This window comes from Leptidea sinapis, chromosome 40 (assembly GCF_905404315.1).
Source record: "Leptidea sinapis chromosome 40, ilLepSina1.1, whole genome shotgun sequence".
Lineage (NCBI taxonomy): Eukaryota > Metazoa > Arthropoda > Insecta > Lepidoptera > Pieridae > Leptidea > Leptidea sinapis.
Window position 1 is genome coordinate 5,002,854 of NC_066304.1, and position 24,103 is coordinate 5,026,956.

The 24,103-nt window shown below is 33.9% G+C and overlaps 2 protein-coding genes across 5 annotated transcripts in view; one reads left to right on the top strand and one right to left on the bottom strand.

Moving 5' to 3' along the window:
• Positions 1 to 24,103, top strand: part of LOC126976405 (zinc finger protein OZF-like) — a 132,895-nt gene that overhangs the window by 4,123 nt on the left and 104,669 nt on the right. Inside the window, exon 6 of one of the 2 annotated variants that reach the window (XR_007731901.1) lies at positions 828 to 3,846. Coding sequence is in view for 1 of the 2 variants with exons in the window: in XM_050824719.1 (XP_050680676.1) it covers positions 828 to 1,295 (468 nt within the window). In the remaining variant the exon portion in view is untranslated. Of the gene's footprint in view, positions 1 to 827; positions 4,638 to 24,103 lie in introns of those variants that run through there. The other variant, XM_050824719.1, reaches the window with a different exon arrangement.
• LOC126976403 (zinc finger protein 431-like) lies at positions 4,631 to 22,138 on the bottom strand. 3 transcript variants are annotated; one of them, XM_050824715.1, is made up of 9 exons: positions 21,813 to 22,138; positions 21,612 to 21,740; positions 20,710 to 20,858; positions 13,822 to 13,984; positions 12,632 to 12,856; positions 10,803 to 10,958; positions 7,557 to 7,674; positions 5,909 to 6,163; positions 4,631 to 4,883 (listed from the first exon to the last, which is right to left on the bottom strand). In XM_050824715.1, the coding sequence occupies exons 1-8, from the start codon at positions 21,930 to 21,932 to the stop codon at positions 5,910 to 5,912; spliced, it is 1,314 nt and encodes a 437-aa protein (XP_050680672.1). In that variant the 5' UTR covers positions 21,933 to 22,138; the 3' UTR covers positions 4,631 to 4,883; position 5,909. The 3 variants fall into 3 exon arrangements, with proteins under 3 accessions (XP_050680672.1, XP_050680673.1, XP_050680674.1); XM_050824716.1 differs by lacking the exon at positions 21,813 to 22,138 and having other exon boundaries at positions 4,631 to 6,163; positions 21,623 to 21,740; XM_050824717.1 differs by lacking the exons at positions 21,612 to 21,740; positions 21,813 to 22,138 and having other exon boundaries at positions 4,631 to 6,163; positions 13,822 to 13,980; positions 20,705 to 20,764.

Sequence of the window (24,103 nt, forward strand, 5' to 3'; positions counted from 1 at the left end):
AGTTTTTAGAACCGTAACTGTCCAATCTAGGCCGGTTTTATCTATTGTTAATATTTAGTAGTTAAATAGCGACCTGTCAAAAGTTTATAAGAAATATTCTATATTGACTTGATATTTCACTTTCAGTTGCCACGGAATACAATGGTGCAACACATTCCAGTCTATGTTTAAGTCAGTTACGGGTAATGTTAAATTTGACTTTAACCTTTACTATGACAGCTGATATATGAGACCCAGGCTAAATCATTTTAATTCATTTCAGATCATTTCTTTCTACCCCTACCTACCCTACCCTCTGCCCATAGTTTTGATTGAAGCATTTATTTTGTGTAAATCCAGGTTTGGCACCAAAATTTTGGGACCAAAATTTTTACATGCTATATTTATCTGGTTGCTTACTTCTTCATAATTGTTGTTTTTCTTAGTAAGTTTTCCCAGATATTTCTTTAGGTAGTCTATATATTATTCAATATCTGTGCCGGTTCTGAAACTTGATATTAATCTCTTTTCTGTTTGATGGAAGGATTTTCTTCCTTCAGAGTAATTTGTGTGGAAATAAACTGCAGTAGGTCCTATGTGCTATGTGTGTCTATATTTTCAGCATAATATGTTGTGATTTTGATGTCGTTTTCAATGGGGAGATCTGAAAAAGTTTATTATAATATAGGACCAAAAACACAGCCCTGAGGTGCTCCAGCCTTTTTATAGTGCAAGTTCGATTTTGGTTCACCTATTGCTGAGACGGATACTAATGGACATTTAAAATATTTTAGAATTATTAACTTTTTTAAAGGTTTCAAAAGAATATTTGTATTATATTGTCTCAGGTCCACCTTGAAGTCCATAAGGAGAACCGAGAAAGGTGCTTTACTTGTGAACACTGCGGGAAGAAGTTCTTTACAAAAAGAACCCTGAAAACTCATGTCGCCAAATGCCACTCAGATAGACGGTACATTTGCCAAATATGCAACTATCCATTTACGGACAAGTATAATCTGTCCAAACACATGCTAATACATGAAGGTATTAAGTTATACAAGTGTGAAGTGTGCGCTAAATCATTTTCAACAAGGTCTACTCTAGTGGAACACCAAAGGATTCACTCAGGAGAGCGGCCATATAGCTGTATGTATTGTCCGAAGAATTTCTTATCGAAGCGAAGACTAACAGATCATCATAGAATACACACAGGGGAACGGTTGCATAAGTGTAGTGTTTGTGAGCAAAGTTTTACTCAGAGAGGAACATTGAAACGTCATATGAAGGTGCATGATAAGATTTTACCTGTTATGTAAGGCATTGTTGTAAAATCTTTGGATTGTTGGAGGCTTTTCACATTTTATTTCTAAATATGCCGTATAACATCTCAGTACCCATGATTTCTTTCTCTAGTCAAATAAGTAACTATTATAAATAGCTAAGACACTCTTTTCTGTATAGAAACAAAAGCAAAAACAAAAAAGAAGACATGCTATAGCTAGATTGATGTTCAGTTAGGTAGAATTTGTAACTCACATAACGTAATAGCCTGTCATCTCATACTAAAACCATAAACTTAGTGAGATAACTATCCTTACGGAAAAACCGAGGTGTGAGAAACAGACGGAATACCATGAAACCGTTTTGAAACAATTTAGTGTCCATTAGTCTCCTGTCAAATTGGACCCCATTTTAATTTTTGTTTTTATCGTTATTGTTCTGTGTTTTAATGGATAAATTTTAATTAAAAATATAATGGTGTCGTGTTCTGTATCAGATTGTGTTGTTACATAATAGAGCAACAATCAAACCAAAGAAACATTTCACAGGTAAATACCGACTCTTCAATACTACTTTCATGCAATAAAATATTACATTTTACATACATAGTCAACTATTTTCTAAAGATTATATTAATTTAAAAAAATATGTGTTAGAAAATAAAATATTGTATACGTGAATATGATGCTGTTTATCAATATTTGTCATAGTATTTTTTTTATTGACACACTTTTACACTTATTATCTTGTCCCATTCTAGGCATAGCCTGTAATATGGGTACAAGACAACAATATATTTAATACAATATACTTACATAAACATACATATAAACTTCCATGACTCGGAAACAAACATCTATATTCATCATATGATTGCACCTACCGGGATTCGAACCCGGTACCTCTAGCTTAGTAGTCAGTGTCACTAACCATTCGGCTATATGGATAGGGATTGACTAAAAGCAAAATACTACACACTCAACTAACTCACTAACGCATCTGTAAATTTAGTCTCGCCGCAACGAGGAGAGTATTTGTCTATTACGCTAGTATACTAAGTTTATGAGTAAAACTGATCGCTGACACATAACAGATCAGTAAAATATAATGGCTCTTTTCCATTTATTTTCCACGATTATAACAGATTATCCTATACACTCAGAATGATGAGTTTTAACTCTTTTTTTCCCCACTCCTTTATTGTCGATATGAGTGATCAAGGCTGCAATGCAAAATCAAGTGTTCTAGTTATCATTTATTATCTATATTTAATAATATTAAAATACTATCAACAATGTCAAATGAACTGAAGTACCATTTCAGTACAAGAGGTATAACAGGTGCTTCCAAATTTCGATTAATGTTAATGATATTGTTAATGTTGTAGAAAGGGAAGCAAGGTTTTTATGAATATCTTTGAGAAGTCTAACTGCTTAATATTAGTGCAGTCATTTTTTATTAAAATATTTGACATTTCATTAAAGAGATTTTCTATAAGTAAAGAAACTGTCTTTAAAATTCACAATTAGCTTATACATAACACACGCGTAGAACTACTTAACCGTGATCATTAAAAAGTATTCAAAAATAAAATACATAATTCACCAAAATAAATCAATTTTCCATTATATCATTTCGGAACAACCTGTAAGGAATCTAGTAGCCGTGCGCTAGCGTAGACTACGTATTGCTTAAGTATTGATACGTCCTACTTCGTATCGTCTTCTGCGACACCACGCAAGGTGATTAAAATTTTGTTTCCTAAATATATAATTTGTTTGTTTGATAATTTCTAAATTTCAATTATTTACTTAAAATTTTAGAATTATTTTTTTATGATTTAGCTTAGCTAGCTTAGCTATTTAGGTAGCTCTACCCCTGTTTTCATTTAGGTACCTAATGACGACAATATAGCCACACGCTGTATAATAATCAAACATAAACCTAAATGATATTAAATTTATTGTATTGCAGAAAAAATCTTGGCTGCTGCTTTACACATTTACTAGTTTGAAGGAAACATTTCCATTCAAGATCTCAATGAAATGGTGAAAAAAAAATGTAATTTATCTTTATATGAGAATGCTGTGTATATTTGTAGGCATATTTAAAATGGCAAAGTTTAAATATTATATTATTGTCAGCCTAGCGAAACTCTCTAACTAACGTGCAGTCATTGATAGATTGACAGATGACGGCTATAATCTTGTCAAAAATGGAGATAGCCGAAATCCACTACGTTTTAAGCATATGTTTGCTTTCAAACTTAGCCGGATTATACTTCGTCGCCACATTGGAATTACTTTTTTTTTTATGAAATAGGAGGACAAACGAGCGTACGGGTCACCTCACCACACCAGAGGAATCACAAGAGCGTTGCCGGCCTTTAAGGAAGGTGTACGCGCTTTTTTTGAAGGTACCCATGTCGTATCGTCCCGGAAACACCGCACAAGGAAGCTTTGTAGTACGAGGGAGAAAGTTTCTTGAAAACCGCACTGTGGAGGACCGCCACACATGCAGATGGTGGGGATGATATCCTAACTTGTGGCGTGTCGTGCGAAGGTGGAATTCGGCTGCAGGAATCAGGTTAAACAGCTCTTCGGAACACTCCCCGTGATAAATGCGGTAGAAGACACACAATGAAGCGACGTCTCTACGCAACGCCAAGTGATCCAGCCGTTCACAGAGCACTGGGTCCGCGACAATTCGAGCTGCTCTGCGTTGCACGCGGTCAAATGCTACGAGCTGATACTGGGGTGCGCCAGACCAGAGATGACAGCAATACTCCATGTGTGGCCGGACCTGCGCTTTGTAGAGTGCTAGTATGTGTGTCGGCTTGAAGTATTGCCGTGCTCTATTAATGACCCCCAGCTTCTTCGAAGCCAATTTACTATTTCAAACTTATGTCAAATGACTGCACGTGTCATACTAAACTAAATTTAAATTTTTATTTAGGCAGTCGCCCCTCTTATTTAAGTAGTATTTTCAACCTCTTTGATTATTGTCAATGTGCTGATGTGAATTGCTGTAAGTATAGCCAAATAAATAAGGTATTAAATAAAAATTGTTTCTGTCAATAATAATTTGACCAAGTAAAGCTAAAAGTTGTTTATGATGTTACTTAAAATTATATCTATTATTAACTTCTCACTCATTATGGAAGGTGACCTTGCATTTACTTATAAGCTTAGAGTGAATGACTATGGAAACGCTTTGGATATCTTATACACATATCCCATTTCCTATTGGATGATCTGTTTGGAATTGTGAAAAAAAATTGAAAGCATGAATTATAAATACATTAATCTTTAATTTATATTATAAATTATTTATTTTAAAGTTGTATTATTAGACTGAAATAAAATACTCAATATATTTGTATCATGTTTTATTTTTCTCTTAATATTTGACGATTATAATATTTATTTACAATTATTTTTTTCTATTCATTAGGAACCAGACGAAAGATCATTAAATTGTGTACATATTTTATCTTAATGTTTAAAATGAATTAAAATTATTAATGAGACTTTTTCACTGACAAATTATTAGCTTAAAAATAAATAATATGACTTATAGGTTAGAGCACCGGCACGCAACGCCGGAGGTCGTGGGTTCGAGTCCTGCATCGTACATAAAATTTTATTTGTGTAAATTAAATATAATATATACAACATAAATCATAAAACTATACATAGACACACACACACACATACAGATATCCTGTTCATATAAATATTTTGTTTTGACTAACGGCCATTCCCAATATACTATCTACAGATAGAGATAAAGTACTACCTTCTACTGTCAATAATCTGAAGCTGTCCCAATATACCCGATAAGTCATGCGTATCGCCTTATAGTGGGTCGCGTGAATTGCAATTTCCATACAAACTTCTATCGCTGGTAAGCTATACGTCGTCCCATTGACTGACATCGTGTACGGTTAAGGTGAGTTACCGTCGATAAGTTAAGTGGGACAGGAAAGTCAACGATAGTTACGATTTTTATCTCAAGTAAGAGATAGACTGAATATTGGGAACAGCCATTAGACTGTCAAACCCAGATATGATTTTGTTGTTAACAATTCTTTTGAATATCGTAATAATTTTGTTTTGAACATTTTCTGGGATCTTGTTGGTAAAAGCTTATTATACACCACAGAAGACTTAGTAACTCGACTTAGCCGAGTAGTAGGCATTATAAGTGTATGTCTGTTCCTGGTGTTAACATTATGGATATGACAGATGTGCCTATGTACGTATATACGATTGTATATTAATAGAAAAAGTACCTCAGGAAATTCACTGTGTCGAGGTGGATTTTTCTATATAAGCAAACTTAATTACTAGTGGGAGGCACCTTTGTACAGCATGCTGGCTAGATTATGGGTACCACAACGGCGCCTATTTCTGCCGTGAAGCAGTAATGTATAAGCATTACTGTGATTCGGTGTGAAGGGCTCCGTAGCTAGTGAAATTACTGGGCAAATGAGACTTAACATCTTATGTCTCAAGGTGACGAGCGCAGTTGTAGTGCCGCTCAGAATTTTTGGGTTCTTCAAGAATCCTGAGCTGAACCATCACCTGAACGTCCTGCTCGTCTTGCACCTTATTATCATAAAAAAAAGAGAACGATGGATAAGTACTTCAAGCATCTGGATGCCACTGATGGTGCGTGTATGCCATGGTCAGTGGCGCCGCCTCCACCGCTCGAGGCAGCGTCTCGTCGTGTTTCCCGTGTCCCCTCATGTGTCGGTTGAGAGCACACTTCTGTATGAACGCCTGCCCGCAGTGCGTACATTTGTGCGGCTTCTCCCCGGTATGGATCATCCGGTGGTTCCTCAAGTCCTTCCGAGCCATGAACTTCTTCGGGCAAAGATCGCATGCATACGGCCTCTCTCCTGTGAAATTTAAATAATATTTTTATTTACTAAAAAAACTTAAACTAAACTAGAACCTTAGATTAAAAATTGGTCTCCCCTGCGCTGCAACGATGTCGCTGGCGTATTCGTAAAGTGCGGCAACTAATACTACGCCCAAGTGGGCGTACTCAAGCCAGTCTCGGACAATGTGTGACGTTGACGTCCCACATGTTCTGTTAAACTTCGCTAATAATAATTGAAACTAAAATGCCGGGATGCGTAGTAAAACTTTGTAAAAAACTACTACAAGAAATAAAAAAGGCACTGGGATCACGTATCGTCAGTAAGTATTTTGTATTTTATTAATTTTAATGTAGAAATTTTATTTCTGAAGTGTATGTTACAAAATTTGAAAGATGCCATGCCAGTGTCAAGATTCCAATCACACAAGCAAAAAAAGCTATTGTTCTCAGGTAGTGCGGTATCTAGTTGGAGCGCAGCGGAGACCAATCCTTAATCTAAGCCTAGAACATATTTTACAAAACAAAAATAAATAGCAGCTGAAAATCAGTGACCATGGTCACAGCACTGATTTTCAGTAACTCCCGTTTGATCCTCGACGTCACGATGTTCAGTTATAAATTATTAGAAACTTATAAATATTTATCCAAACATAATATCTTAAATAATAAAACAAAGACAAAATCCAACCTAATTACTGGATTAAAAGGAGGTTGATTGTTATTGCTCACAGACTGAGATCCGGACACATGCCTTTGACTAAGTTTAAATTTTTAATGAAAATTGCGGAGTCACCTCTATGTGAGTCATGTGGAACAATTGAGGATGTTGAGCACTTGTTAAAGGAATGTGTCCGATTTCAGTCTAGTAGAGACAAAATTGTAAGACTTATGGGTTTGAACAGATTTGATGCCATAAGTCTGTTTGAATCCATAAGTCTTATTTGTTGAACACTATAGATATAACTTGCCTTTCGTTTTATTAACTTTTTTTTTAGTTTGTTAAGTTAAGAATTTTCTTTTGTCTTTTTAATGTACTTTGATTATAATGGGGCTGACATGTACATACGTATAAAAGCCCCTTAATCAATAAAGAAAAAAAAACCTTATTACTGTTAAGTTCTATTATTTATTAACCAGAGCTGACCAATCTGACTGGTTATTACATGTCTCCATATTTCATTGAAAGTTTGAAATTGTACTGAGGTCACGTCATGCTGGAGGCAGGTTTTTCCAACATTTGGTGGCTATAACGAAAGCTGTTTAGGCAAATTTAGCATCCAGTGTGATGCCCTAGTACTATAGACCCTGAATCAATCTGAAATGCTAAAAAGCTCATCTCCGTAAAACTTGGCTAGGTTGAGTTACCAATATAAAAATAAGCGGTCTTTCGTGGTTTATAATTAACATACCAGTGTGGGTTCTCATGTGTATCGCTTGAAAACTTCTACTCTTAAAAGTTTTATCGCAGAACTGACACGAGAATGGCTTGTCTGTTGAGTGGGATCTCATGTGCTTCACTAAATCTGCCTGAAAATATTATTTGTCATGAATATATTTGAGGTCATTTCAATCTTAGAGGTGCTGATATAAATGCGGAAATTAAACATAACTTTACTACTACCTGAATTAATGTGAGACTTGATTCCAGTCTCATATCATTTCAAGTATTAATATCAATACTAATAGTGTTATAAGGCATATATTTTCTGATACGACCGCTTCGGACACAAATGACGCTCCAACAGAAAAGAGACGGGGCAAGACATATGTACTCAACGAACAGTATTGTAGTACGTTTTTTTATGTAAAATCCCTCACGTGATGGGGAGGGGTGAGGCATCCCACCACGAACATCCGCAACAACAGGTGTCAAGAGATGCGTTGCCGGCCTTTAACGTAAGGTATGCTTGAAGGTAACTAAGTCGTATTGGTCCGAGAAAACACCATATAGTTTACTGTTGAGCCTACTCGAGTACGCCTCCTTTGTCTGGTCACCTCAATATGATACTTATACTGATATGCTTGAGTCTATTCCATAGGTTCTCAACGTGGGCGATAACGCCTCCCCGTGGGCGTTTGAGACTTTCGGGGGGGCAGTAGAAGACCCAGAGAATACTAGGGGGCATTGAGATGGCGCAGATGTGGCGTGGGAAGATTAAACAATATAGTCTAAAAAGGCAAAAAATACACGAAAATACTCTAGAAAAAAACATAATATTCTCAAAGTGGGTGAGCAAAATAAGGTTGAGAAACTATGGTCTATTCAAAGACGTCTTCTTCGCGTATTGATGATTTGGTTTGGTTTTTTAAAATACTCGATTCTACTACCCTCTTGTCGGATTTTCATCTAAGAGTTCCCAATCGGTCTTCAAGACATGAACAGACTTTTCCCGTTCTGTAATAATAGCGTGTCCTTCCATAACCCTATCGATAGAATTTGTCGTCAATATAATGACCTACTACTCGAAAATATTGAAGTACCTGACATCCACAGTTCATCTGTGTGTAAATGGTAATCTACTTTATATAAATTCTTTAATTATTTTAAATTATTTTATCTACACCAATGCTTTAAATCCTCTATCCTTTCCGAATCGGCGCGCTCCGGATCTCGCTGTACACTGTAGATCGGCAAGCTTCCGGCATTTTCGCGGCATTTTCCCCGTGTGTATTATTTTACGTGTAGTTATAAAATGCTTATAACTAGGGTGATTTGAGTGACTGTCACTGAAAGCTATTGAAACAAGCTATAAGACCATGTATAAAGACTAAGACCATTGTCTTTCTTTTTTATTTCACACAGACTTTTCATTCGAAAAAAAGTGTAAAAATAGGTATATTTTAAAATAAATATTGTTATTATTGTTAATTACTTGTTTTATTTATTTCCTTTTATGTTTTTGTAATGAATAGTATATGTTAATTATAAAATAAAGCTTAAATCTCCACAAAGAACGATCTTCGTGTAAAGTCTTGATAACGACCGCTCGCTGCGCCGGCCGGGAACAAGTGGACACATAAGTGCTTTGTCCGTAAAGCTATGACGTCGAATATTGGTGGCCTTGAATCGTAACGGATCGAATTGTGTTTGGGAATTCACTCGTTCATAACTGCGTAGGCAAATAAACCATCTTGTACACCTAATAAGGGTGAAAACTGGATGAGGTAAAAGAGTGCCCCGCGGCACAGCCGCTCTCATTGTTTTTTGAATTACCAATGCCCGCGGGCACGGCCGATGCGGAAAGGCTATTAAAGATTCTGAAACAGTTAGCTTATTGCCAACATTAAAACACCCAATGTTCTAATAACCATTACATCATCCAAACGAGTGTTGTAATGTTGTACTGAATTTCATTACAACACTCCTATGTTTTTTTTTCGATCCCTTCATGCGCTAAGAGTTTCAATTCAGCCACATTCTTATTGCTCGATGCGTGGTATCTGTATGAATTTTGAAAAAAGAACATTTTCGTTTATGCGCGTTCCACACTACCAGAACGTCGCGCGCCCTAAAAAAAAGTAGCTTATTCGAATCCCCGCCATTTTACTTCGATATTTTTATTTTTTTGTTTACAAAAATGAGCGATTCAAGTTTTGACAGCACACCGCCTAATATTCAACTGAATTATAATAATTGCACTATACAAAATGTAAATTACTACTAAAATAAGTAATTCTTTCATTAATACTTAGTTTATTTGTATATAATCAGTAATGAATGATATAATTTATACTACTAGGACTGGCTGTTTTAATGTTAGCAGTAAGCTGTTTCAGAATCTTTTAGAGGATTCAAATCCTAGATGTAGATAAAGTATTGTATGCAACTGTTGATAATTAGGTATTAAAACACTCATGTGATACTATTATCATCCACATATATAAATCCACATTCGTGTTTTAATACCCCTTATTACACAACAGTTGCATAAATAACTATTAAAAAATCTTAAATATATATTTTGTCTGTTTTTTGCTTTTATAATAAATATTACATTACCTAAAGCTAGTTTTAAAATCGCTATTTTTATTGTATTTTAATAGTTATTCATTTATGCTAAGCATGCTGTCTACACACCCTTGTGGAGTTGCAGCCTATTTCGTATTCAACTGATAGTTTTTTTTTGTTAATTGTGTATTTGTTGTAGTTCTGTTGTGCAAACCTATTATATAAATAAAATTAAAATAAACAATGATCACCACTACCACACTAGTTTTAACTGGAAAGCACACTGTTTACAAATACAACAATAGTAATGTATGTCAACTTGTCAAAGTCGAGATTCCTTATTTATTATTAGCTAGCTGACCCGACAGACGTTGTTCTGTATATAATAAATAAAATAATGTGTTTATACGAATTTGTCAATAATATATCATAACATCAAAAATTACTTCGTAAAATATGCACCCTGCTGTCGTAATGAAATTGTTTCACAGCAGAACTGTTAAACCGTGCATCAATAAATTCTCTCATAGAAATTATGTATGGACACATCAAAGGAAAAACAAATTTGTTGTTTTTATTTAATTTAGCAGCATTTCCCTATTTATTCACCTTTTACACCTTCTCTGGACTTCCACAACATGTCATTATTGACAATTATATAAGTACACTACAATGAAGCCACTTAGGAATATACAATAATAATTACCTTAATATAGAACCTCATCTCGCACAGGTGGCAGGCATAGTTCTTGATACCGGTATGCCTAATCAGATGTACTTTTAGGTTCCCGGGCTGTGCAAACTTCTTTCCACATTGTGAACAACTGTAGTTTTTCTCATTTGTGTGTGTTTCTAAGTGAATCTGTAAGTTTGCAAATTCGAATATTACAATATCGTTTTCAACTTACATACCTTTTTAAACATTGCTTAAAAGGCAATTATATCTAAAATTTATTTCTTTGGAATTCTTTCTTATACAAATTAATTTTGTAACCAAAATTTATGAACGATGCGGGACTCGAACCCGCGACCTATGGGGCGATACCGACTGAGCACTGAGCACTCTTTCCAACGGAGCCAACCGTTCGAGTACGCAGGGGTTGTAAATTTTGGTATATCTTGTTCAACTTGCATGTTGTGGCTCCATCTACAGGATCTACTTTACAGTTGTTCAACCTTAGTAAATATTGTATATTAGGAAATTTACCTGAGATGTCGCTCTTTCAAATCTGAGCCACTGTTCAGGCAGTATCTATGAATAAATTTAAATGTTTGATTAAAAAATGGCTCTGTAAATTCTACTACTTCACAGCTGAATATCTAAGTGATCAACCTGGGACAACAGTACAATATCGCACTTCTGACTCGAATAACTATCGCCCTGTTTCAGTGTTGCCGACCCTAAGTAAAATTTTTGAAAAAAATATTTTAAGCCAATTGCTTACTCACTTTGACACTTATAAGTAGTAACTTATTATTTTAGTAACTTATGATTTCCTAAGAATAACTTATATGAAGTATCATATAAAACAATTTGGCTTTACTAGGGGACGCTCGACTACGGATGCAGGTGTTGAACTCATCAGGAATATTTTTGAGGCCTGGGAGGAATCACAGAATGCACTTGGCATCTTCTGTGATTTATCTAAGGCTTTTGATTGTGTTCCACATTCAACGCTGGTCTGGAAGCTATGTCACTATGGTATAAGAGGATCTGCGCTCGATCTTCTGATCTCATATTTAAATAATACGATCCAGAGGGTCGATGTGAAATTGCAGGAGATCTCCTGGGACTCCTCTCGGTATGGGGGTACCACTAGGGTCTATTCTTGGACCCTTCCTCTTCCTAATTTATATAAATGATCTACCTAACCTTGTAAAAAAAACACAAGGTGGTATTGTTTGCGGATGACACTTCACTTATATTCAAAGTGAAACGAAGCCAAGTTTTATATGACGAAGTAAACAATGCTCTATCTGACATCGTGTGCTGGTCAAGCGCCAATAACTTACTGTTGAATAGTCATAAAAACAAATATATTAAATTTACCGCGCCAAATGTCAAAAATGTAGATGCGAATATTTTATTAAACGGAGAGGTGGTAGAACTGACATATTGACTGTTGCTTCTCAATACATTTTTGATAATGTTCTGGTATGTTCATAAGCACATTGAAGAGTTTTCTAGAAACTGTGACATTATATATTTAATTATTATTGAAAAAAGAGCGCGAATAATAATGCCGAGAGAGTTTCTTGCATTGCTTCTTCTCTTTCAGAGCGCCATTTGTTTCCGAGGCGGTGGTAGTATTAGAAATGACATCAAGGAGAATTCTAAAGGAATCAATTTTTAGAAAATAAATGTCTTTTCATAATGGGAAGTACCTGTATTACTTAGATTTGAAATTTTCATCAATAATAAAACCAAGATGGCGAATTCCAAAATGGCCGCCTAGCAAAAATTGTGTTTCTTTCACTTGTTTTTAAAACTACCCACTCGTTCTTGAACGTATTTTTATAAATACCTATACTAACCTTCAAATTATAGGCCTGTACAAACTTAGCGTCACACATATGGCACTCGTGTTTCTTGATCCCGGCGTGTATAAGTTCGTGGTTCTTCAACACATTGAGATAGGCAAAGCTCTTGCCGCAAGTGAGGCACTGGTACTTGCGGACAGCCGTGTGAATCCTCATATGACTACTCAAACTTCGCAGCGATAGGAATGTCTTGTCGCAACACTTGCATTTTATATCTGGCTGAAAATTTTTGAGAAAAATATAAGATCTAACAGCTCCGTTCCAAAATTTACCCGTGGAGGTGCTCCTTTGCACAGGATGCCGGCTAGACTATGGGTACCACAACGGCGCCTATTTCTACCGTGAAGCAGTAATGTGTAAGCATAACTGTTTCGGTCTGAAGGGCGCGTAGCTAGTGAAATTACTGGGCAAATGAGAATGAATTATGTCTCAAGGTGACGAGCGCAGTTGTAGTGCCTGAGCTGCACTGCATTGTAATGGGCAGAGCGTATCAATTCCCATCAGCTGAACTTCCTGTTCGTTTCATCTGGAGGAGGCCATACTTTGTATTAAATTATCCTATTGTTTCACAATAAATTCATTTTCTTTAGAAATTTCATTTTGTTAAAAAATGTTTAGTAGTATATTCTAATATTGTTAATTTCTGTTATTAAAAGAACTTATAAAGACAACAGCTGTTATTTTTACATCCTAAAAATATTATTTAATAAATAAAATACAACGTTATAATGTGAATTTTAAATTAGTACATGTCGCTTACACTTTTTTGATGTGTGTATTTTCGATATCAGTTTAATTAAAGTTTTTGGATATCTGTTCTAGTTACGGAATAATCGCCTGGTCACACTTTTTTTATGACCATAAGGGACGAGACGAGCAAGACGTTCAGCTAATGTTAATTGATACGCCCTACCCATTAGAATGCAGAGCCGCTCAGGATTCTTGAAAGACCCAAAAATACTGAGCGGCACTACAACTGCGCTCGTCACCTAGAGACATAATGTTAAGTCCCATTTGCCCAGTAATTTCACTAGCTACGGTGTATGTTAACACATTACTGCTTAACGGCAGAAAGAGTAGCTGTTGTGGTTACTATAATCTATACATCCTGTGCAAAAGAGCCTCTCATACTTAACGATTACATACAACCTGTATATGTAGAAAGACGATAGTTAAATATATACCAGTTTTCCAAAATGCCCCCGCATGTGAGCCTCAAAGTTGTCATACTTCTGGAAACTCTTCCCACACTTCATGCATCGCATACGTTCCAGTCGTCGCTTAGCGCCATCAGGGTCCTTCGGTGGACGTCCAGGGCCGCGCCTCTTCCTCCTAGCTAGTATCTGGCTATCAATAATCATTTATTAGATTTCGTGTTTAGTTTTAAGGTACTTTGCAGGAACTGGTTTTTAATAACTTAACTAATTAAGGACGCGTTCTTAAAACAGAGAGGTATCGAATCGCACTACTACACTGACACCGCTCAAACACATACACGTACTTAAAGTTAATTGCGGGAATCAAATGAATTTGATACTTTAGCAAGTTTGAATTTTTATTTTTTTAATACCTTTGTATTTTTGATAATTGGTTGATGTATTCGTTTAGTAGTTTAGAATATTAGAATTTTAGATGGCAATTCTGTCGCATAACGTCGTGTGCAGTAAACGCAGTTTTTTTTAATCCAAGATGGCCGCCGCGAAAAATTATGATTTCAACAATATGGATATCGTATACGAGGTTATCGAGGGTGCAGAGAACAATTAGATAGGTCTTTCAAAATCAAATTTTGAGATTTTTTAATTAGATTGGTAACGGAATTTGTTTTGTACATGTTGTGAGTGAAAAGTCGAAACGTAAATATTTCTATATTTAGGGAATGAAGACGTATTTTAGCATGTGGGATATTGTTAGACATGCCTTTTATAAGATAATTTAAGTTTATGAATTAATTCTAATTTTGACGATGTAAATGACACCCATGAAGAAAATTTTGTAGATTTCATAGGCGCCATCATGGATTTCGATTTAGGCCCGCTATTCGTTATTGTTGACCCCAAAATCCATGAAAATGACACCCATGATAAGAAATTGGTAAATTTTATAGTCGTCATCTTCAATTTCGATTTTGACCCGATATTCGATATAGTTGACCCCAAAAACCATGAAAATGACACATGTAAAGAAGTTGGTAAGTTTCATAGGCTTTTATGTAAAAGGCATTAATTGTTTTCTCAAAATTGATTCCTTTAGAATTCTTTTTGATATCATTTCTAATAACTACTAGATAGTACTACCGTTTCGGAAACAAATGGCGCTCTGAGAGAGAGAAGAAGCGGCGCAAGAAACTCTCCCAACATTCTTTTTTTGCGCTCTTTTCAATAAAAATATAGAATATTGTACAGTCATTTCTATCGCTATAAAATAATCACAATCTAGTCCCAGGCTGTCCGATCATTTAGATATTCAGCAGTGGAGTAATAAGACTTACAACAGAGTCATTTTTTTATAAAACATTTAAATTTATTTATGTACATGTGTATAGAACATCATTGGGTTTTATAGCTGATTTATTGATGTCTTATGTATATATTTTATTTTGTTTAAAAGGTCAAAGTTATGACTGATCTAATATTTATTCAAACCTATTGTTATTTTACTTATAAGAAAAATTTTGCCGATTACTTACCAATGTTATGATATTATGATTTAATGTTATGTTATTAATATTTTCCTTAAATTGAGAAGAGTATTAGTTACTAACAGATTTAATTTAATTTTTTATTTTTTGTACTTATATAAATTTACTGCCAGTGTTTATAGTAGCAGTAGACCCGGGGGATTATAAATATATAAATATTTAATTCTCAAAGTCTGTGTCTCGGTGTCTAGAGAATACCATCGTTGAGAAGTAAAATTCCCAACATAATGCGGACTAGACACCATTTTGGTTCTGTAATGTCCATAATATTGTTATTAGTAATAAGATTTCTGTATTTTTGAACCAAATAAAGTTTTTAATTATTAATTAATATTATTAAAAAAACATGAAACTGACACCCATGAAGAGAAGTAGGTAAATTTCATCGGCGCCATCTTGGATTTCGATTTTGACCCGATATTCGTTATTGTTGACCCCGAAAACCATGAAAATGACACCCATGAAGAGAAGTTGGTAAATTTCATAGGCGCCATCTTGGATTTCGATTTTGACCCGATATTCTTTATTGTTGACCCCGAAAACCATGAAAATGACACCCATGAAGAGAAGTTGGTAAATTTCATAGGCGCCATCTTGGATTTCGATTTTGACCCGATATTCGTTATTATTGACCCCGAAAACCATGAAAATGACACCCATGAAGAGAAGTTGGTAAAATTCATAGGTGCCATCTTGGATTTCGATTTTGATCCGATATTCGTTATTGTTGACCCCGAAAACCATGAAAATGACACCCATGAAGAAAAGTTGCCAATTTTATAAGCGCCATCTTGGATTTCGATTAGACCTTATATTTAGAGATGAACTTATAAATTAATAACTAATTCTTCAAAAAAATACAGAAACATAATTTATTGAAAATCTGACTGCGTACAAAATATGTAAAGTATCAAAGACAGTATTGTATAGCATATAAAAAATATTCATGTTCGTACAGCGATCTTTCCGAGTACGAGCTGCTGCTTACAACCGACACAGTGTCTACCCACAACGGCGGCCGAGCGCGGACTGAGGTTATATCGATAGATCTTTCTGTGCAATGCGTACGGAGTGACAAAATAAAATAACCCTTAATACAACACATTAAAGCTCATGCTTATCAGAAATATATATGAATTTTAGACGATTAATTTTTATTTTTTTCTGAGATTATTTATTAGATATTCATTAATTTATTTCCCGTGTTTTTGAAAATATTATATCTGCTTTCCTTACATAAGTTTTAAGAGCCAAAATTGTGTAAGTGGTAGCAGAAAACTGATCCTGAATGAAGCCCCATTTCGTCAATTTTGTGTGAAGAGGTAACGGATAATCGTTTTTACGACATAAAATATCAAAATTTCAAAGCAAACATTTACCGCTAATTGGAGATAAAGAAGTAATCTATTTGTGGCAATTTTTAGTTTTGTTAGACTTAGTTTAATTTCATCACAAACTCTACCGAAAAATATCTTATTTTTGTCGGATTCGTAAACGCGTCCTTAACCAAATATATTAAATTCACCGCGCCAAATGTCAAAAATGTAGATGCGAATATTTTATTAAATGGAGAGGTGGTAAAACCAGTGGAATCTGCTATATTTCTTGGCATTACTCTTGATTCCAAATTGCAGTGGGACCTGAAGGATTGGCGAATAGGCTTAGTTCTGCAGCATATGCGGTTAAGAAAATCAGACGGTTAACTGACATAGATACGGCGAGATTAGTATACTTTAGTTATTTTCATAGTATTATGTACTATGGTATATTGTTATGGGGCAGTGCGGCCGATATTAATACTATCTTTGTGCTGCAGAAGAGGGCTATTCGCGCGATTTATAACCTAGGTCCTAAAGAATCATTAAGAGAAAAATTTAAAGAAATAAACATTTTGACTGTTGCTTCTCAATACATTTTTGATAATGTTCTGGTATGTTCATAAGCACATTGAAGAGTTTTCTAGAAACTGTGACATTCATAATGTTAACACGAGGAACAAACATAAATTTGTTATGCCTACTACTCGGTGGGGTCGAGTTAGTAAGTCTTTTGTTGGGCGATGTATATGCTTCTACAATATGATCCCAGAAAATGTACAAAACAAATGTGTTACGAAATTTAAAAGAATTGTTAAAAAACGTTTGTATGGGAAAGGTTATTATAGCATAAACGATTTTCTTAATGACACCACGGACTGGGATTAAAGCGAACACCCTCAGGCTCTTTAATTATTAATGTTTATTGTACGATATTACATTGTAATCCATATTTTATATAAAAAAAAAGCCCGCTGAGTTTCTTGCGCCCATTCTTCTCAGGTCTGAGGCAGTCTCTTTTGAATGGGTGGTAGATTTTGACGTTCAATAAGTGATTATAAATCCTATTTTGAATAAAAATATTTGAATTTGAATATCAGAACTGGTTTTAACTTAAGTTTTTTTTTTAGTTTAACTGCTGCTGTCCAAAATTTTTCTTCCCATGCAATGAAAAACCACACAAGAAGATGAGTTGTCCACATTAAAATAATTTTTCATCGATATGACTCATTTATATGTACAACTCGCTTAAACGAAAAAATAACTATGGCAAAATTGTTTTCACAAAAAAAGGAGCAAAATATGGTACTCAAGCCTTTCTGTATGTCTTTTGGAATAGGATTTTCCCATAACGCCAGTTGGACAGTTAAATTTTTAGTTTAATTTAAGTTATATTTACCGTTTTTGTTCTAATTTCTTATCAAAAATAGCCAAGTAGTTTATATTATCTAAATTTGAATCAGCTTTAGTGACTAATAAGAACATTTAATAGTAACAAGGTTTTTATCTTTATAGTTTTAATGGAAAAAGAATTAGATGACAATCTTAAAACAATCCTAAACTAATCTAATTTTGATAGGTTCCAATTATTTACCAAACAAATATTTTCTTTTGTAACTTTGATATCCATTTAAACCTACAGTACTTTCAAAGGTTCTTATTATGAATGTTGCTATATATATTGAAACAATTATTATACCTCGTTTTTTGAAATACATTAAAATAACCATATTTATAATGCACAAGTACATATGAGTTTGAGGGTAAAATTCTGCAAAACTGCTTTCAAATAGTATAATTTTTAATTTTTCGCTTAAAGTAGTCGTTAAAACCGTAAGTACTTACATACAATATTACATAAAAAATATTATACCCATATTTTTTTAAATATCATAAATGGGCAAATCCTTTTTACAAAATTAAAACTATGAAAGTAATACAATATTTACTTAGCTAACTAATAACAATATTTAACTAACTAAGCAACACATCTTACTTTCTAATTATAAACAAACATGGTTTTAGTGTGTCTGGCCATAGATAGTAAACTAGTTATTTTCATAATTCCTTTTTGAAAAGATTTGCAGTCCCATGAAATACTAATGAAATTTTGCGTTTTGCCACAGAAAACCGGTGCAGCAGCAAGAGCCAGTTCAGAGAACAGAGAGAGAGGGAGGATGACAGCAATGCCAAAGAAAAAAAAAGATTTGCTTAAATAAATAAAAAGCAATAACTGCTTTTTATCACTCCAGATAAAGGCACTTGAAAATTCTTCCAGTTCACTGAATGGTAATTTCAAGACTATTGAAGAGAAAATTTTTGAATGTGACATTGCAAAGCAAAAGTTAAACTACATACAGGAAAAAACAAAGAATTTTACCCAAAACAAATTAACATCATGCTGTGTGGAACAAGAAAGAATAGACTGCCTAAGCCCTAACTCTTTTTTTTTATGGAATAGGAGGACAAACGAGCGTACGGGTCACCTGTTGTTAAGTGATCACCGCCGCCCACAATCTCTTGCAACACCAGAGGAATCACAGGAGTGTTGCCGGCCTTTTCTCATTCATCTCATGTCTTTAGTCATTTTCAGAATTATGTAAAAGTTTAAATATGCTTCAATAACATCCTGTGCTGTTGACAGATCTTTCAGCCAGCACAAAGCTTTAATAAAAATTAAACTTTAAGAAAATAGGTTCATGATTATTTACTGCAATTCAAATGTTAATGAAACTGAATCTAAGTTATTAATCATTGTATTTTTTTTTTGCAATAATCAATATTTTTCTACACTACAATGTGTATTTTTTTTATACATATTTTTCACATATTAAAGTTTTATTTGACCATATTATCCTAATAATATTATAAATGTGAAAGTTTGTATGTCTGGATGTATGTTTGTCCCTCTAACACAAAAACTATTGAATGGATTTTGATGAAACATTATAATAATATAGATTACACACCAGAATAACTCATAGGCTATAATTTATAAAACTATAGTGTGAATTATCCAAAATATAAAATAAGTGTCAAGTAGATAAGTAGAAAAGAAATCTGCAATTTATATGGCAATATAATGTTTGCCGGGTCAGCTAGTATGTACATAAATAAAAAATAAAAAAATTATAACATTGACACACATCTACACAAATTATCTCCCACAACAATATATTTAGTACAATAAATACACATATAAACATCTAAGACTCTGAAACAACATTCATATTCATCATATAAATATTTGCGCCTGCCAGGATGTGAAATGGGACATACAGCCAAGTAGGCAGGGTCACTAACCACAAGGCTTTAAGGTTCATCGGAATGTGTTTATCATATTAAAAACTTTGATTAATTCTATTTTTAAAGGCTAAAATTAAATCATGATAATGGAATGGAGTGTTTAACATAATTAACTTACTAGCTAACCATAAGCAACCCACTTAAAAATTAAGTGCAATTATTAAACCACAAGAAAGGTAATTTATCAGACTATAAAAGTAAAAATATTTAATTTTAAAACTTTATCTGTGTAAAATACGACAAGCCGTCAAAATGTGGTCAGCCGTAAAAAAAATCTGTAGCAGTCGATTTAAAAATTCTTTTTTGTATTTTCTATGATGTTTTAGTAACTATTCTATTACTAATTGGTAACTTTGAAGTATGTTTTAGTTATACAAAATTACTACATTCATTAGTAATAATCAAAATGTAGGTAAATCTAAAAAATCATAAAAAATGCATGACAGCCCTTCTTTAAATGAAATTTGTTTAAATTAGGCAGTATTTATTGTTTATGTTATCTAACAAAGGGCTAGCTTGTTTAATAACAAAAGCATTGACATTCGTTTTTCAAAACAAGCTTCAGCTTTCAACACTTCAAAAGCAATAAATTTTATTGTGTATCCCGAGCCTGATGAACTTGGTGTCGGTAACGCGCGGCGGCTTAAGACTGGCCATAGCGCCATGCTCTTTCTGGACATAGGCCGTCCAACGGACGGGTTAACAGTGATTGAATCCAAAACTTATTAAATGAATGCTTATTACCTCACCTAATAAGAGATGCTGTAACAGACTGTTCACTGTTTTCATAATTACTTGTGTCAGATTGCACTTTCTCGGGAGTAACAATCTTCTCTCCCACATCAACATTATTCATATCAATTAGAACTTTATCAACTTGCTGTGATTCATCTTTGTTCTGTAATTAAATATAAATTGCTAATCATTGACTGTTTGTAAATTTAAAATTTATATTTAAACATAACAATATGAATCTTTAAAAGGATTTCTATAATTATATTATTATATGAAAAATTTTATTTATTTATTTATTATATATACACTCTTTACATATATATATACATTTTATTTATAATTTTATTATTAAAAAATAATAATATGACTTAATAATTAATAACGCTAGTTATATAAAAAATAATAAAACAAAACTCAAATAATCTAATAAAATTAATTAATTACAAATAGAAAATATCATTAAGATCGCTATCGGCAGGTTAGGTGCCCATGAAGCTGGCAAAGTCACCACTTTGTATAGCCAAACTTATCCTTTCATAGAGGTACGTACCAGATCTTGGGTCACCTGTCAAATCGGTTAGACGCCTGGATAGCTCTTTTATGAGTTTTTGTGCCGATGAACCCCAAGGACCCTATATCATCATATGAAAAAATAATATAAATTTGGTATATCTTTTGGCTGGCAGTGTTGATAGGCCTACAAGATGGATCAATGATCTGGTCTACATCGCCAGAATATGTTGGATGAGGGCAACACATGACTAATTGTCATGGAGATCTTTGGGGGAGTTTGTTGTCCAGCAGTGGATGCCGTCTGGCTGATGATGATTTTATATTTTTTAGACACATTTATTATATAACGAATTTAAGTATCAGGGATAATGTAAATATGTTTCTGTTTATACTATAAACTTACTTGTAACTTACTCTGCTGTTTTAGTATTACATTTGAACGTACAACTACTTGTTTAAAATAATACAATTTATTCAACAGTTCCAAGCATGATTGACATATTAGTTTTGGTAATAAGTCCATATCTGAAATCTGAAAAAGCAATGAATTAATTATTATATTCTTGATTTTATATAAGATAAATATGCTGTTTTACAATGTTACCTCAACAGATGTGCAATATTTAAAAATTCCTGCAGTGCACACTGAAAATAAGTCCTTATGCGGTCCAGCATCTGAGAGGCAAGCACGGCATATTTTGCTGAAGTCCAACATATGTGACATTTTATTTTATTCCTAATAGTATCAATTCTTATTTTATTTACAACAGCTTTTTTTATTCATAAAACATTTTTTTTCATCAAATAAAGTCCTAAATCCTAACATTACTGAGACATTTTAAAATATTGTATCGTCGCATGGAAGATTTAAAGCCAAAAAGACTTACAAGTTAAATAATTAAAAATCGTATGGAGTACTGTACAAATAACAAATTATGCTAAAGAAACGAAAACAGAAAACAACTAGTTGTTATTTTTATTATTCGCTCGAGAGAGCAGGCAAGGGAACTAAGCCATACAGCCTTGTCTTTTTTATTTAGAATATATGTAATTTTAAAATTAAAAGAAAATCACAATTTAATTCGTAAATTCCTTTCCTCAAAAGAGGAAGTCTTCGCTCCGCGTTTTGTTCTCCAAACCACTCGTTTTCGGGATTTTTGAAAAATTTAATTTGAAATAATTAACATCCAGCAGTAAGCACAATTACCTAACGAGATTATCGTTTTACGGTCGCGCAATTGGCTATATCGACGCGAACGCCACCTCTCGAACTTGGTCACCGATCGGTTCGCGCACATATCGTAAATAATAAAATTAAGTTAGCTCGTGAGGCGACTTAAAAATAGGACCGTCGAACTGATGAAGCCGTAGGCGTCGGAATTTCTTGGCCCATGATGTCAGCACTGTATATAGGGGAACCTTGTACCTACTGTTGTACTTACCTACTGGTTTCAAAAATTCCTACGATGTTAAATTCTATTGTCTAGTGTATTGTGTACGTCACTACTGGCTATTCAGTTTGGAAGTAGCCACTTGCCGGTTTTTGGTGTTATCGACGTTAAAAAATAGTTATAATATAAGTAAAAGTAAGTAGTAAAGCATATTGCTTTGAAGACTGATAGTTTTAGACGTTTTATAATAGTCACTGAACTTTAATATGCCATTGGTTCTTTTCTTTAACGAGTATTAAAACAATCATAAAGTTAGGAGAAAAGTAACCCCAAATTATTTGAAATCCACCGTTTTGTTGAAGTTGGACGGTTTTAGTTAAGAATACTTATATTTTCCATAAATAACTCCCAGTTTCTAGGTACACCATAGTATTATATAGTAAGTAAAGGCATTTAGTAAGTATTGCGTAATATGTAGATAAACATTCTTTTGTTATTTGGTAGATTTCTCGTGACAGGCATCGTCATGCTCGCTTAAATGCCTCTGCTTGTGGCGGCGACGTGGGGCGGGTCATTCCCTTCCCTAAAATATGGTCGAGGGAGGCGATGGCTGGTCCATGCGTTATGCTCGTGAACGGGTGCTACATGTGGTGGCTGGATGATCTTGTTACCGGGAGGTCTACTTCATGTTTTTTTTTATTTCCTATAATTAATTATCTTAAAGTTAAAGTTATTATATATTTTATTTAATAAAATGCTCGCATAATGCCTTAATTTATTTATGGTACGTGTAGATTGATGCATCTACTTTTCTCAATAACTCTTGTATTTATAATTATTAATATAATTTTTTTTGCCTTACTCGTGTAAGCCTTTCAGTTTTTGACGTTTCAGTATTTTTGTTGTGTCACTTTGCATATATTATGAAATGATTTCTAAAGTGCAATAAAAATAAGAAATTGCAAAATCTTATCTTGCTCGTTTTGAAAAGAGCAACCTTAGAGTTTCTTACTCATTCTCCTCTGAGGAAACCCGCCTTCCAAATGAGCTGTATGAAAAAAAAATACATATTTCAAGTGTAATATGACTTACCCATGAAATAAAAAAATTTTTGATTTGATTTGATTTGATTTACTGTCCTAAGTACATAGGGTATGTTATACCTTGGCCATAAATCCCTTTTTTCGTTTTATTTATTAAAACACTTGTAAGTCACGGACGAGTAAAAAAGTATGGACTCCGCGCCGTGATATTAGCAAGTGAATAACCTTTATGCTCGTGTGTGTACTAACTGTAACCACTAGGTTACGGGGGATACCAGTTACACAATTTTTTCTCCCAACAAATACTTTTATAGTATAGTTTTTACACTTTTTCACAACGCACGACGGCATTTTTAAAATATTTTATTGCGACGCAAACTGATCTGTCATAGAAGATGGCAAATCTCATAATGGCGGCCGATCGGCTTGTATTAGTGTAACTGTGTGCGTGGGGCTATGTA

What these genes read in the sequence shown, in the direction of transcription:
- LOC126976403 (XM_050824715.1), bottom strand. Translation starts at nt 21,932, where the DNA reads ATGTCACATATGTTGGACTTCAGCAAAATATGCCGTGCTTGCCTCTCA. An exon ending in AACAGCAGAGTAAGTTACAA is followed by an intron (nt 20,859 to 21,611) that starts GTAAGTTTATAG and finishes ATTTAATTACAG; the next exon opens with AACAAAGATGAATCACAGCA. An exon ending in GGGGGCATTTTGGAAAACTG is followed by an intron (nt 12,857 to 13,821) that starts GTATATATTTAA and finishes AAAAATTTTCAG; the next exon opens with CCAGATATAAAATGCAAGTG.